Consider the following 17,234-nt stretch of genomic DNA (forward strand, 5'->3'; position numbering starts at 1 on the left):
ATTATTATATTATATATATATATTGTCAAGACTTTGTCGTTAGATAAGATTTTGTCCACAATGCCATTCTGTATTATAGGCGATGATAACAGGGAAACGTTGATCAAAATAACAATTATTCTACATTCTCACTCTAATTGTGTAGACTTTTTGTAAATTAAGTAATGTAAATGCACTCTCTCAAGAGTTAGTGATCTATAAGGGTCCATTTGGGTTAACAACTCTGAATCATAAATGGGAACCACTTGGAACACTCTCAAGGACCACTGGTGCTCCCCAGACCACTGGCTGAGAACCACCGCAATATAATATACTAATACTAATATAATCATCAATCAGGGGCACCAACTGTATATAAACAAAATGCTATTTTAAATTCAGTCTCTTGTGTTCTTTGACAAATATAATACATATTTAGATGTCAGATGTTGAGTCTAGATTGATAAACAGAGTATTCTTTGCTGATAAGCAGCCATAATGCATTCTCATAATTTTTCACATGCGAACATTTATACAGAACACCCGTTTGTCTCTGTATCCCAGAGACCTTGAACAATGAAAGAGCTCTTGTTCTACTCCATGTGAAAAGGGAGTATGACTGTCTCCAGATAAAACAAAAAAGTTTCCCAACTTAATTAACTAAATGTCCTCTAAATGCAACATTAAAGAATGTGGCCTTGAGGTACATTTCCATCTGTGCCTGTAAAGTTTGACTACACAGTTTTATCTATTTATTCCACACAAATCATTGTTTGACTTTCATAGTAATATAGTTGTTTATATATATAGAGCGGTCTGTTGCAAGTTCCAGTTCTTAAATTAGCCATTATGTTCTGGCCTGCTATCTAATAGCTTAGAAGTTAAGTCTGGCCTACGGGCAGACATACTTGCTGACCCCTGACATAGGCCAATGTCACCAAATAAATCATGTGATATACATGTCTAGAGACTTAATAGTAAGTAAGGACAATGCAATTTGCCTTTTGGCTCCCATCTAATCCTGGCTGAAAGGATTGGCTGTCACTGGGTGGCAGTATGTCGATGGCATTGCAGTGAAAATAGGCTGCAACTCTGACTGCATGACAATGCCTTTAGTATTTAAAAAAATCTTCTTGGCACTTCTAGGCAAACCATCCTGTTCAAGAAACTAGCTTTTTATAACTGGTTATAACATCTTTATTTTGATTGTGAGTAAAACAACTTGCAATGTATCACAAATGTGTGAAAAGGGCACAGTAGCTGCTGCAGAATAGTAGCTACCAGTGAGTCTTTAATTCCACTCGGAGAGCAGCAAAGGTTGCTTCTCCAAGTACTTTGTTACATTTTAGTCCTTGTGTACTTGTGTTTACATTGGGACCAGGGATGTCCAGTCTAGGCATGTTATCATCAAATACAACATTAGTACCGGTAGTACTTATACAAGACAAACGTAAATTGAGCTGTGCTCAGGGTGTTGGGGTTGGTGTAGAGGTATGGGTTGAGGTTCCAGAGGAGACATCAGAGATATTCAGCTCCCCTAGTTTTTCGGTTAATGACGTATCCTCTTCCAGACTGTGAGTGAGATCAGCCAATGGCTCCAGAAATTCAGTCCCTGCGACTTTCTTTCCTGTCAGTGGGTCAACCACCCTTCCTACTTTGTACACTATCTCAGACAGTTCATGCTTCACATGTTTTGACCTGGGCTCCGGCAAGGCCTTGAGAAGAACAACATCTCCCACCATGCACTGCTGTAAAGCATCGTGAGCAAAGTAAGTCTTCCTCTTGTTGAAGTACTGTGGGGAAGACATGGCAGAGTTGTTAGGGACAAAAAAACATATGTAAAGCAGTAAAATATGATTTCTATAGAATATAGTATGTTAAGATCAATATAATATGTCATCATTCTTGGGTTGGGAAAACATTTAAAAACAAAGGGAAGTGATTTGGATAAATGGATACATTTGAATAAATCACAGTAACCATGTTGGCTATTTTTGTAACATGCAACATGTTATTTTGTTAAATTTTGGGGTACCCAGCCCCCCAAAAGAAAGACAGACAGACAGACAAGAGACTAGTCGCTGTGCATGGTGGACTTTAGACTGGACTCACAGTCACAGCAATCTTGGTGAGTATAATACAATCAGATACACTTTCGTTTGGATGAATAGGCTTGGTATTGCAAAGATGCCAGATATCATTATAGCATCGCGAGTTTCTCGTGGCTGACAGGCCAATAAAATAGAAGCTAAACGGATCCATGTCATAACCAGTTATTTTCAGACTCTGAAAAACCAATCATGACATGACCTGGAGTCATCCATCCCCAGAGTGAGCAGTGGACACTTACCTTGAGCAAGTAAGGGTCCAGCACGAGCCTTGTGACTCGCACTTTGGCAGTTTTATGCATTTTGGTACCTATTACTCTGCCAATTATCCATATGGCATGGACTGACGCCTGCCTCGCCGACATCTTTCAGTCTTGAATCAAGGCTAGGTTACCTGCAACATAAAAAGATGACAACGTATTAGTCTTAGACTGAGCTGTGTGGAGTGTCAAATAACATCTCTATCCTGTATTTTATTTAATTGGGATATAACTGTTACTGAGGTTCTCTGTAGGGGAGAACCTGTAGCTTAGGACTGTAACACTTAAAATGGGTAGCTGGTTACGAGAATGGGACGAGCTAAGGTTTTCTCAGATAGCCCCTTCTTGTTCCTTACTTACATGCTTGCTTGTACACGCTTATGCACTTTCCTTTATTATGCAGTTTATATAATAAGGAAATGTGACGTCAAGCTGTGACATGCAGTTTCCGTAGTTACAGATACTGTAAACTGACATCAGCAGGTAACTAATCAAACTTTCCACCTAGCAAAGTGGTATTCGAACCACCAGTGGTCATTGAGGTGGTCCCCAGCTAAATGGAGAGTTCATAACCAAAATGTAGTTACCAACTCTCCATCATTTGGACCATTATAGATCTTTGATTGATTGGTTGAAATATTTATTAACAGTTTGCAGAATTACATTAGAAGCACACTTTAACTCTTGACTCTTGAGTGTAACATTTTACGCTCTCAGTTAAGTTATTGTTAAACATCTGCAATACTTAATTTACAAGAAGTCTACACAATAAGAGAATGTAGAAGAATTGTTATTTTGATCAACATTTGCCTCTCCCTCTCCTATGGTTCAATCAGTTAATCAATACAGCATGGAATTGTGGACAAAATCTTATTAGGTCTGAGAGGCTAAATCTCGAATGACTAAATAATGGACCTTGATATGAAAAGGGTTAAAAACCACTAACCTAGCAGATCATAACAGACTTGCATAGGCTCTTGCATCTGCTAGCAGCATTGGCTAGATTGGCTAACATAACGAACATATTCAGTGCCCATTATCGCGTTCATAAAATAAAAAAAACAACATGAAGCTTTTTAAACATTATAACTTGTCATATTAAAGAGACGATCATAAACAATATATATATCTCACCGATAAGACAATTGAAATGACAAAAGAAGGTCACATTCTCATCAGTGAAAATGTTTTCACATTCAATTCAGAGTATCTGGCGAATGTTGATGACGTAAACCTACGGCTAGTAAAGAGGCATAAACTTTGCACAAACGTTTCCCATGCAATAATTTGTTTCGAGACTTTCGCCGCAGCAATGCTTAATAGTAAGTAGCCTATTAACCTCCTAGCTCTGGTCAATAGTTAGTAATAGTATTATCTTCAGTACCCAGGACAAAATTCGTTCCAGTCAAGTCATTCCAGCTGTTAAGCGAATTTGTCTCTATCAGTATTAATCTACCGGTACTCCGGTAGTTGAAATCAACAGTGGGCACCTGAGAATTTTGGGCACCCAAGCTTGCTTGCTTGTTTTTATTTACAAATGAGGGGCCAATACATTTTAATTTGCCCTTCAAAAATGTCCACTTTGTCCAGCTTTTAGTGTGTGTGTGTGTGTGTGTGTGTGTGTGTGTGTGCACACACTTTGTCCTACACAAACATTAAAATGCCATTGACAATGAATGGACAATTATGAGTGTTTGTGTAAACACAAACATTGCAATGACGAAGGTGAGGACGAATGAGATGATGTATGATGATGTGATGTATAAGAGTGTCCCACACTTCACACAGGTCTGATTTTTAAGTGGTGCAACCACTTCAGAGCTTTTGTGTGTCTGTGGGTGGGTGGCTGGCTGGCTGTGTGCCTGGCTGGCTGGTTCTGTCTGAGCACGAAAACAACAGTGTCACTGTTGTGCAGCCACACACACACACACACACACACACACACACACACACACACACACACACACACACACACACAGACACAAACTGTATAGTATGTAGGCTAATGTTTTTGTCTGTCTGTCTCTGTCTGTGTCTTTCTGTACACACGCTGGACCAAACTTTGCATGCACATTCCCAGTAGGTCGCAACTCCCAGAAGCAGACCAAATTGGACGCAGAAGATGAGATAGATCGGGCACACACACTACGCAAACCAGTGTCAAACGCCACCAGATTGGAATCCTCAAGGGGAGAGGAACAGAGGCCAGCCAAAAAACACCTGGTGTTGGGATCTCCAGACAGACACCAAATTAGACCAGGATACACATGGTCGCAGGTGTAAAAGAACTCCAGTGACCGAGAACTCTGGACAGGCCTAAGCAAGTAAGTCCCAGTAGGTGAAGGAAGACACACAATCAAATCACCCTCATGGTGGCACTATACCAATGTTATGGCCTAAATTCCTTCCTTGAACCATAGTCGGCATATAAATATAAATGTTGCCTTTTCCGCCTAACAAAATCTTCTGTAATTTAGCATTTTCTTCAAAACACACTTTTTGGTAGACTAGTCCTACAGATGTTGTCCAAAATTCTCACAAATCAGTGATAGTGAGTACACGTTTGTCATGTCATAAAGGTGTATCATTCAGATTTTTAATATTCCATTCCAGAGCAACCCCAAATTCTATTAAATCATGCATTGAGGGGCCTCTAAAACAATCTAGAGCCAAAAGCGAGTGTACTTGTATTTTGTTCTATTTTTGAGAACTGCTTTCATACCATCTCCGGCTCCTGGCTAATCATGAGGGTCATGCTTTAAGTGTGTTATCAAATAACATTCTAGTTTTCTGATGGAAATGAACTTTCTCTTTTGACCACCAGATAGTGATAGAGATCCCTTACACAATATGCAGAGAAAGACTATGCATTGATCAAAAAGGAAAGAACTGAATCATGTACACGCATACAGATGTGTGAGAGAAATGCCTGGCAAGTTAATAGCGTATGACTGAAACCTAATGGAAGGCGTATAACTGTCACCACCCCTTTGCATCATTATGTACATGTACAGGTTATTTCTATCTAAATTAGAGCCACACCTAACCTCACTGCCCATAATCAAGACAACCATTTGGCAGTGATAGCAGCTTTGATTTCCAGTGACGGAACAGTGAGGGTCTGAAGGAGGAGATTATATACAATAAATGTATGCATAACACAGAGTAAACAGTTCTGTCCCTGAGTGGGACTTGGACACGGGTCAGAACCCACCACAATCTGGTCTTAATCAGAGCTACGCTGTAGTAAAAGCACAGATCTGGCTTTCTCTGTTTCCCATTTAAGGCAGTGTAGCGTTGATATGCCATTGCCAGAAGTATAGCATCAGACAACTGAACACACCCCCACCTCATGCATGGGGAGGGAGTGTAAGACAATGCTCAGTATTGTGTTACTTTTTGCATTACAGCAAGCATGCATTCCATGTTTCAAGCCAAAGTTTGGGCTTGCCAAACGTGGTGCGTTCCAAACAATGTAGGGATAAACAAAGACATGATGCATTTTCAGAATTTTGGCAGCTTTCTTTAAACACTACTGCAACATTTGGAGAAATTCAATATGAAGTGTAGTCACAGGACTTAAAGCCTAATGTCTACTTTCAAGGCACAGGAAACGACTTAACAGTTTTGTACTTTATCAATTCTGGGAGTAAGACCCAGACTTCGATCACATGGTATAACATGTCAGTTTCATATTTACCCAAGGATAACGGCATACATACATACCTTATGCCACATGTAGCTGATGTTTTGAGACATACGCTCTCGCCTCACATGAAGCCGTGACTGCAGTGAAATAAGACAGAGTCATGATTCCAAATAGACCATTTTGATAACAGATGTATGGTTTTCTTGATAGCATAGATATCCTCCACATCCGGAAGGTTTATGTATCCATTCACAGATTGCCATGCTGGCAGCCTGGCATAATGTTGGCCTACATCCTCCTGTTCATAAAGCAATTGTGTTTTTGTACTAAAACAGATGATACATTACAGTATGATGATACAGTATATCTCCATTGTTTAGTTCAGTTTTGGCTTTCGGCTTAGGCAGTTCTGGTTTCCCTTCACTCACACTCACAAAAAAAAAAGTTCCTGTGCAAAAAAGGTTCCTGTGCAAAGTAGATACATTTCGCTGTTGATATTATTGAACTTTTATAAATGTAACGATGCTATTTAAACAATGCTTTAGTCTGATGATCATTGAAAATGAACCCAAGCATAGAAAGAAGCGGTCCCCATATTCCAAACAGAGTCCTAGAAACTACTATATTTAGCTATAAATATATCATCAATAATAGTCAACAATATTGTTATGGGGCCTATACAGTACATACTGTAGTAGGTCCATTACAGCTCAACACTCTCATTAACTCAACCTGTGTTTCGGGACCCACAGGGGAGTCCACACATGATTTTTTTGGAGTCCCCGGATGACAGTGACTTTTCAGACACTTACTGCAAACATTACTGCATCAAAAGCAAAAATCACACCCGTGTGAAGTGAGGGGCGCTCTTATCATTATACACCATCATACATCATCTCATGAACAACTGAATTTATGTGATTGGTTAGCCGATTTGCTCGTCTACAGTACATATGACGTACATTTTCCCTTCATTGTTACTGGCATTTAATGTTTGTGTTGCCACTTCATTGTCAATGGCAAATATTGAGACCTGTGGCGACAAAAGCTGTATATAGGAGCCGGGGCTAGCCCCTCAAAAAACAAACAATTCTATAAAAAAATCACAACCTTGTGAAGTGAGGGGCGCTCTTATTATCGTACATCATCATGACGTAAAATAGACACTATGCCTATTTGCTCAGACACTCCACTATGACGTAAAATGTTCCATTCTCAGCCTCTAGCTTTTGTTCTATGACGACCATGCAGACATTCGACACACGCGATCCACACCACCACAAGTTGTGCTGGGCCCGGTGTCGTGTCGATCGGACCCACGGTTGTCCAGAACCGCCCCCAAAAAGGCCTCTGCCCGGGCTCTAGACTGGGCCCCTGCCCAGGGTCCATATAGGGAGCTGGCCTGTTCTGACCTCACAACACTCCATATTTGGGCATGCCTGACACAGAACTCCATAAGCTGGCCTGTTCTGACATCACAACACTCCATATTTGGGCATGCCTGACACAGAACTCCATAAGCTGGCCTGTTCTGATATCCCAACACTCCATATTTGAGCATGGCTGACACAGAACTCCATGTAGGAATAAAGGGACTCAGAGACACATACAGAAATCTGACATAATTCTGAAGTCTGAAGCATAAAAGGGACACAGACATAATATCTGGGTGGGGCATGCATTTCCAACTTGCATCATTCCATCCAAGTAGGCCAGTGCCGACTGACATCACATAACTCCATATACTGTATGGCCAGAAAAGGAATACAGACACATAATTCTGCATAAAAAATATCATTGCATCACTGGGTGTGCCATGCATTTCACGAGTAGGCCAGTGCCCAACGTTAAGAATGTAATTTAGACAGATGCTAGGTTAAATAACCTGGCATCCTTTAGTTTCAATGTACAGATAATGTTTTGATACTAGTATATTGTTTCGTTCAGACTGATGCTATAGGCTCTTGGTTGGTTTACCTGTGATCCTAGTTTACTGAGGTACTACACTGTCTCTCTGTGTTTGATGTATGTGTTTACGGTACTTTGCTTATTATAAGTCGCTCTGCATAATAGCATCTGTAATGTATGCATCATAATGCCTAAATTGTAGGTCATACAAAGCTTAACAATCTTAATATTGACGTCAATAATGAAACCCTATGAACATGGATTTGAGATAGCAAGAATGTGATTTGTTTATTGTAAGTATGATTAATATGACATGTCTGACAGACTTGGCTATGCCTTGCAATCAGTCAGTCTACTTGCCCCCAATTGTTTTATAGGGCAAAGGTTTGCTTTGGGACCCAATGCCTAAAATTCCATTGACGAACCATCATCATATAACACATTCATTCAGCCAGCAGGATAGGGGCCTCGACATCCTGCAAAAACACACAGACATGTCCAATAGATATGATATGTTTCTACACTTATTCATTCATTCTTTTTTTCCGGACAACACTCTTATCCTTTCCAAAGCTTTGGCGTTGGGTGCAGTCGTTGCAAATGATAAGGTGTCTCTGCTATGTCAGCTGGTCCCAGTGTCGGCGGTGCTCACAGGTCTTTGAGCGCGGAGGTTAAGAGTTGGCGGCAGCCAACAGCGAGGGAAGGGCGAGGCATGGCGGACAGGAAACGGCCCGGCAGTGCTAACATTTGCGGCCGCAGTGAATATAGGGGCCAGTGAGTCATACGGAACGACAGGGCTAATGTGTGTTTGTTTTCACGGTGGATTGACTGAAGGCTTAATGAATGGGTTCCTCCCCCGTGTGGACCGAGGCCCCCGGGGGCCAGCAGAGCTGGTGATGATTAGAGAGATGGCTATCCTCTAAGACCAGGGGCCAACTTCTCTCTCTCTCTCTCTCTCTCTCTCATTCTAATCTTTCATTCCTGTGTCGGTGTTGTTGTCACAGTTAAAGGTGTTGGTTTAACCTAAGTCGGCAACGGCCTTGACCAGGAGGCAGAGTTGTGGCACGTGGCAGAGCGGTGAGAGAGGTTGATGTAATCAACCACAAGATGACCATCTCTCTGTCTGTCTGTCTGTCTCTCTATTTCTCTCTCTCTCTCTCTCTCTGTCTCTCTCTCTCTCTCTCTCGCACGCACACACACACACACACACACACACACACACACACACACACACACACACACACACACACACACACACACAGAGTGATTAAGTGTGGCTGACACTCAGTGAAAGAATTCGCAGAGTCACACAGCTATAGGCTGTTATGTTCAATCTTGAGAGATTAATTGTTTGAAGTGCGTGATTAATTTTTTTGTTCTGTACCATATACTGTATATAGACCATATATAATCTGATCTGTCATGAGATCATATACAGGCAGTGTGCTGTAGCTTTCTGTGGGCCCATTATTTAACGCTGTACTGTACAAACTGATTCATTGTTGGATCTGTCCAAGAAAACGCAAGCAAAGAACAATGGAAACGTGAAACTCCCAAGCGGGTCATCTTGTTCATATACATTGGCTCAGTTTGCCGCCTTTCGATAGAATGTTTCAAATGTCCATTTCGGTCAGTTTTTTTACGATCTCAAATTATTTTGCAGCGCGAGTGGGAATTCAAACTTTGTGTATTTGTTTATTTATTTCCCTCAAATGTGACACTGTCTCAAAACGACAACACACATGCCACGAGTCGTCTTGTTCTTGGCTGTCGTGCTCCACTTCCATCACATGGAGCGTTGCAAAGTGGAGCATGTGCTCCACAGAGCAGGGGGTCAGGTTCCCACTTATAAGTTATAACACAATTTCTGCCCATCACAACTCCCAATAATAATTAAAAGTGACTTTTGACTGCATCTCATACAGCATACGGGACTGTGACAGTGTTTGCTGTTTGTGTGCTTGTGTGGACAGGTGCATTCAGAGGTCTAGTCCTATGCCCCCCAGATGGAGGTGCAGTTATGACTTCACTGTGGAATTCTGTTTCCCTGGGGAAAGGGGCATAAATCATCTAATATTTTCCAAAATAATAAGCACGCTGCAGAAATATGTCATCATGTTCTCTCTCTCCCACTTTCTTTCTCTTTCACTCCCCCTTTCACTTATAAACACGTACAGAGTACAGACAGATATATGCCCCAAGTACAACCACACACTTACACACATATACAATCTGCTTTGGGAATAGAAATCGGTCTTCAATATCCCATGTTTGATACTGTGACGTGTGACTCTAAACGGGAGACTTGTTGTCCCCCTTGTTCCTTCATCAAATCTGCCCATGACCCGATCCTGCCCATTTTCACTATCGTTAACTCTTTGTGTTTACGCTTCACCTGCACTCTCAAAGGAATGCCTCAGCACACAGTGTGAAAGTCTGCTTAAAATTACTATTACTAAATTACTTGTTTTTGAGCCTATATTCAGCTGTGTAGATTTTCGTCTTAAGGTAGCTCCAGATAGCACAGCCGGTCGGCTGTCGGACAGTTTTAAAGCGGTGTGAGTCTTTTACTAGTCTGAACAAGTTTCTTTGGTCTTGAGTCACCTTCATTTACACAAACATTAAATTCCCATTGACAATGAATGGAGAAGTTACGTCATGTGTGTCTGAGCAAATCTGTATTTTTGTCCTACACAAAGAAAAGCAACATTCCTTATTGACAATGAATGGAGAATTTACGCCATGTGTCTGAGTAAATCGACATGTTACGTCATGATGATGTACAATGACAAGAGCGCCCCTCAATCACACGGGTGTGATTTCTTTATTACACACACATACATTATTCAGATACCTTGAGAAATTCGTTCTGGTGGAACAGGCTTCGTAGAGAGTTTAAGGTGTGACAGGCATCAACAGCGCTGAATCATGATTGTACCGGCTTCATATTCATGTTCTGTGCCATGTGTTCCAGTGCAGATGCACACTACTACAGCGTTGTTACACAGGTCATAGGTAACAATATGGGATCACTTTGACTAATGTGCTCTAAATTATATATCCACATTGAGAAGGATTCTTTGATATTCCCTGTGCACTGCAGTGACATCATCTCTTTCTGTGTATGCTGCCAGCAGGCCCTGCTGACCTTGCTGTGTGTACACTGGGTGTACTGTATAGCAGCCAAATACTCCCCTCCGAAATGGAACGTCACGGGCCGGGGTGCTCACCACGTTGGATAACTAGACTCGCCAGGGGGGTGAGGTGAGTGATGTCCTTGCCAGGTAAGGGCCCTGTGGTCATTTTTTTAAAAGAAGACAGGGGGATAGCCCGTTAGAGCCATCAGTCACATGCTCAGTGGAGGGCTGTGTGTGTGAAACTGAGCACTCTCCACTGGTGTGAAGGCAATGTGGTTTGAATTTAGGAATTCACTACACGTGCATGTTTGTATTGCCCCAGCGGCACAACACCGGCATTCACAGTGGGGTCTACCGTCTGGTCAAGATACTGACTGGGTGCTGCTGGTATTTGTTCATTTTTGCCTTCTTCATGCTAGGAGGCACGTCATGTGTTGTCACGGACACATAAAATGAGCATCTCTAAGACTAGAGGCCAGTTTCAAAGCTAAAATGTTTGAGTTTAACATGGGTTAGAATAGATGTATTGTGTATATGCTGTGAAATGGAGCTGTACAAATGATTTAGATCAGGGTTTGTTTTACTCCAGATACAGTCGGTGCTGTACAGAATTCCAGCCGTGTGCTATTAAAGTTTAATTGTCATGAGATCATATCATAATTGCTCCAATTACAAACATGCCCCTAATAAATGTATGAATTGCTGGACACACACACACACACACACACACTCACAAACTATCTAGAACACGTTTACACTACACAATTAAGCAATTACTACACATGTTATACAAATGAAAATATACACACAAGCAAGTCCACTTCACATAACTGTACACGCACACACAAGTACACCGAGTGGGCTACATAGTATGCTCTCGCACACTACTAAACTGGTGGCTGATTTAAGCAGTCACACTCACACCTGGCCTGAGTTCAATCTAAATGGACTGAGCTGGGTGTCACACATGTTGTGCATTGATCTAATCGATCTAATCGATGCACAGATGTACGATAATTATCGTATTTGTATGATGATTGTACCCCCTCTGTACAATGTATGATCAACTAGAACTGCACTCTGTCGAGTGCATACTTGCTTGTTGCACACTAGTAGGCCATAAATGGCCTACTAGTGCGCAAGCAGAGCGTGCAAGTACTTTCGACCGCTACAAACTGTCAAATCTCAGTTTCTGCCTCTATGTATATGTCATTTGTAAGTTGATTAGCGGTATACTGTGGTTACTTTGCGCCCTATGCACCGTCCCAGCCTTTTCGATGTGTATGCACCGTCCCAGCAATGACTAATGACTAGACATACGTATACATAGCCGTCAACCATTTTTTTTGGTATGCAAGAAAAACAGCAAATCTGTGCCTGGTTTGCTGGGACCAGATTACACAGATGACCATTTTTCTTACGTCATCATTGAGAGCTAGTCATACATATACACACCACGTACTCTGGTATACATACGTATACATATACATATACTATATAGAGTACAGTATGTAGTTGTAATTTGATTAGCAGTATACTGTGGTTACTTTGTGCCAAAAAGTGACAGCCGTCAACCATTTTTTTGGGTATGCAAGAAAAACAGCAAATCTGTGCCTGGTTTGCTGGGACCAGATTACACAGATGACCATTTTTCTTACGTCATCATTGAGAGCTGGGACCAGAGTACGTGGTGTGTATGACTAGTCTCAATGATGACGTAAGAAAAATGGTCATCTGTGTAATCTGGTCCCAGCAAACCAGGCACAGATTTGCTGTTTTTCTTGCATACCCAGAAAAGTGGTTGACGGCTGTCACGTTGAAGAGACCGGGCGAAATTATTACTTGCGCGCTCTGCTTGCGCAAGTAATAATTCCAAAAATGGCCAAATGTACAATAATTTTGCCATTTTTTGCCACACACACACACACACACACACACACACACACACACAGCTGGGACAACAAAGGGACAGATTTGCTGCTGAGAAACAATAAAAATTCCAACACCTAGTGGATGGTTATGGTTTGCATTATTTTGTTAAACAGACAAGAAGACCTAGGTTGCATCCCACAACAATTATGAACATACCAGACAGGCACACATCCAGAAGACGTTCACAGACTGTGCGTAATGTTCGTTGACAGAGCACACATGGATGGCCATAATGGCAACAGACAGCAATGTGTTTATTAGTCACAATTTAATGATCGGAAATTGTTATACGTGAATAAACAGGTACTTTGACAAGTGCTTAGTCTAGGAAAACGTGGCGAAAACGTGTAAATTAATGTAATATTTACCTTATTATTAATGCTATACAGTAGGAGTATAGGGGGTGGCAGTTGGACCCCAAATTACGCCCATGGTTGGGAAGCTGAGAAAGAGACAGTGTAGGAGAGACAGACGGTAGGAAAGCTGAGAGGGTGATTGTGAGACAGACGGTAGGAAGAGGGAGATTGTGTAACTAAAAATGTCAACAAACAAAGACAAATCAGTAAACGACTCAAAGAGAAAATAGCAGTGACACTGAAGAGGAGCCATCTGTTCAAATAGTTGGACAAGCGACGCAACACGTGAGCTTGTCGATCGGCTATTCAGTGAAGAAAGATATTTAATGTCTAGCAAAAACATAAAAGTTACTAGTTTAGAGCCCCCAGGGACTCAGCTCAACATTTAAATGTATGAGGTTTAAGTGGTTTAAACACACCTGAAATACAAACAGTTGCGATTGAACATAATGGTATTGCTGTGAGTTGTCCCAATTCCAACTCTGCTTTTTCTGGGAAATGTCCCAATAATTAAACAGATTATGAAACATGGCACTCTCAAATCAAGTTTCTCCTTGTAGATCCTATAGTTTGTTGTGTCACCAGGTGAATTATTGAGAGCTTATTGTCTCCTGCAGCTGATGTGGTCAAATGTCCTGGCCCCGAAGCCTGGGCCTTACCCATTATTTACAAGTCCTTGGATTCAGTTCTTAGTTCTTTGCTTCGTTTGTACGATATGGGTGAAAGACCCTTTGTTGATCTCCAGTGACTGAAGCTCACCTTGAACTATTTTGTGAAAACACCTCATTATACAATTCTGCCATGCTGGGATAACACAGTCAATAAAACATTTACAACTTGAACAGAAGAAACACAACCCTCCCTCCTTTTTAGTGCTCTAATTCCACAGAGGAAGACAGACAACTAGGAATGCATGAAAAAACACATCAGCAATGAGTTCACTTGAGTGCACCACAAGCACTTCAGCTTGTGGTGCAAAATCAGAGCATGACCTTCAATCAAGGATCTCAGGAAGCAAATGAACAAGCTGCAGATCCAACTAACATCTTTTCTTTCTCAAAAGAAGACACAATCCACACCACAGCATGAACAGTGTCAATTTCCTGCATCAAATTCTACAGCTGCATGTACTGCTGTGCCACAATCCTCAAACAGACCTAAACCTTGCTATTGTTTTAAGTGCAGAGATGACGGTCACATTGCTCCATCATGCAGTAATGTAGCCAACTCTGGTGATGGCAAAATGGTGCAGCTACGACAAAAACAACAGATGTGGGAGAACACTTCTCAAAGTTCTCACCCATCAAACTAAATACAGTCTCTGTGGAGGGACAGCCAGGGGCAATGGTATCAACCACAACCCGCTTCCCATATGTGCAGGTTACCAAAAGGACTCATTGGCACCAAAAGCACAGTACAAGTGTCCATAAAATGAATGGACACAAGGTTCTCATGTTAATTCCTTAAATTGCATCCATCTGACCAAATATATTCTGGAAGTGGAGCAGGGCAAATGGTCAAAATGTTTTTTTAGGTCATTTCTATAAAATAATATTAAGTCTAAGTCTTTTGTAGTCTAATCTGTACTACTTTATTCTCTGCCACATATTATGGGGCTCTTTAATATGAGCCGTACATTTTGTTTAATCCTTTGGTGAAGAATTTATAGTACTAGAAACTTTTTATTTAAAAAAATTCAGGATAAGAACCCAGATCTGTTTTGGTTGTGTGGAGTGTTTTATGTTAAATTGGTTGTTCAGTAATGAAGTTTTTGTTTTTGGAAAATTCATGGAGAAGGCATGGCAGTTACGTTGGAGAACGATGTATCCATGAGTAACTGTCTATTTGTGTATATGTATCATTATATATGTACAATCTTGTAAGCCCGTGCCGGCTGGGCATCTTACACTGTCCTACTTGGAACGATGCAAGTTGGAAATGCATGCCCCACCCAGTTATTATGTCTATGCCCCTTTTATGTCCATATCATGTCAGAACAACATTGTGATGTCAGAACAGGCCAGCTCCATATATGGAGATCTAGGGGAGATCGGGTGTGATCAATTGGTTAATTTGGGCCCTGTCCAGAGCCTGGGCAGGTTCCCTGTAGGTCATTACCTAAAATATTTGACGAATTTCCCTCTGGTTCAATACAGGTCTGTCTGTCTGTCTGTCTGTGCTTGGATATTCATTCTCTTGCTTTGGTGGTGCTTGATGTAGAAAGCATGCAGTGTCCCTTGCGTTCATTTATGGCATATATGGCACTGGTGTTATCAGAATGCATGGAGAAATCCAGAAACTATTCCGGCAAGAGACATTTTGGATCTTTGTAAATTGAATTATTGTTGAACAGGGATCCTCTTTTCCTTGGCAGCTCATGTCTTGTTGACCTTCCCAGACTTCAGCCATGCCAGTTACCTGTCATCATAGCTAATTAATTTAATCATGATATTGTCATCCTTGCTAGATCTGCAATCGCACAAAATTAGTTCTATTCACACCATCATTTCAAAGTGTTTCTGATCCAGTCCAGGCCTCTTCATCAAAGCTACAGATGAATTTCAACTTCTGTGACTCACCCACATGGGAAAACTGACATTTCAAACAAAGCTTAACAGTATTCTAGAGGTTTTCGCAATCTCGATTTTGTCAGAACGGATAAAGTTACTGTCTGAATTAACTCTCAAAAGAAACACCATTGAAGAACCCCACTATGCTCAACTTATTGGCGCTGTCCATAAATATCTCCAGGGAGTCCTTGAAAGCGTGATAATCTGTGAATCCAAGTCTCCCTTTTTATCACCCATTGTGGTAGAAAGGAAAAACAATGGCGGTGTGCGACTGCAGCGACTCTGTATGGACTACAGCAGTGGTTCCCACTTCCCAAACAACCTTTTGGGCTGCGCAACGGATGATTCGGTCTGGCCAGGCTACACCCCTGTTACCTTCCGACCAAGCTGACGCACCCCCCTAGACGGAAAGGAAATATGAACATATTTTTACACTGTGTGTGTGTGTGTGTGTGTGTGTGTGTGTGTGTGTGAATGAGAATAGAAACTGACTGACCGGAGTGACCGCTGATTACAGCTTAGACAAGCGACTCACGTGTCCCTGTATAAACTAACGCTGTGCTTCATATATTTAAAACTAGAAATACACTCTGTCGAGATGCCAACTTGCACCTTGCACACAAGTAGGCCATGTATTGCCTACTTGTGCGCAAGCAGAGTGCGCCATGAGGTGCGCTCACGGTGGCTCACCACTGCTGGTACGACTGCTGCTCTGAGTCCTAGAGCTCTTTGCTGTCTGGGTACGACTGCTGCTCTGAGTCCTAGAGCTCTCTGCTGTCTGGGTACGACTGCTGCTCTGAGTCCTATAGAGCTCTCTGCTGTCTGGGTATGACTGCTGCTCTGACTGAGTCCTAGAGGACCTTTAATTTGAGCCCTATTTGTAAAAAAATTTAATCCTTTGGTAAATAATTGATAGTATTATTCAATGTTGCACAGCCTTAACTAAAAGCTGTCTTTATTTATTTTTTGTTGTCTTTAAACTTGAACATTTTTAGAACTTATTGGAGTTGTCTTTGCAGATTTAGTTTTGGGTCTTTAAACTCAACCAAATGTTAATACCTGTGTCTCCTTGTGCTTGGCGTTCAACTTAAATAATTAGCTTAACTCACTTCACTTGCAACAGAAAGCGTAGGGAGGCCATAGGAAAACAGTGTAAATGTGTGTGCGTGCGTGCTTGCATGCATGTGTAAATGTGTTTGTTTGGGAATCAATCAGCGGTCAGGCTGAATTCTTATCCTGTTGTCGGGGACCGCCCCTCCCCGCCACGTTCGTGTGAAACCGTATCAGCCGTCACAGCGACAGATAAAGTGTGGTGTCATGATGTCACAATTAAAA

General features: G+C 41.6%; 1 protein-coding gene across 1 annotated transcript; it reads right to left on the reverse strand.

Annotated features, from left to right (window-relative positions):
* Positions 1-1,160: 1,160 nt before the first annotated feature.
* Positions 1,161-3,560, reverse strand: mrps17 (mitochondrial ribosomal protein S17). The gene is made up of 3 exons (XM_080780125.1): positions 3,482-3,560; positions 2,330-2,481; positions 1,161-1,772 (listed from the first exon to the last, which is right to left on the reverse strand). The coding sequence occupies exons 2-3, from the start codon at positions 2,450-2,452 to the stop codon at positions 1,446-1,448; spliced, it is 450 nt and encodes a 149-aa protein (XP_080636251.1). The 5' UTR covers positions 2,453-2,481; positions 3,482-3,560; the 3' UTR covers positions 1,161-1,445.
* Between the last annotated feature and the right edge of the window lie 13,674 nt (positions 3,561-17,234).

The sequence above is a fragment of the Protomyctophum bolini genome (assembly GCF_963924005.1).
Source record: "Protomyctophum bolini genome assembly, chromosome: 13".
In the NCBI taxonomy this organism is placed as follows: domain Eukaryota; kingdom Metazoa; phylum Chordata; class Actinopteri; order Myctophiformes; family Myctophidae; genus Protomyctophum; species Protomyctophum bolini.

Excerpts from the sequence above, each read along its gene's own strand:
- mrps17 (XM_080780125.1), bottom strand. The coding sequence starts at position 2,452 with ATGTCGGCGAGGCAGGCGTCAGTCCATGCCATATGGATAATTGGCAGA. Across the intron at positions 1,773-2,329 it reads TGGACCCTTACTTGCTCAAG|TACTTCAACAAGAGGAAGAC; the intron begins GTAAGTGTCCAC and ends TCTTCCCCACAG.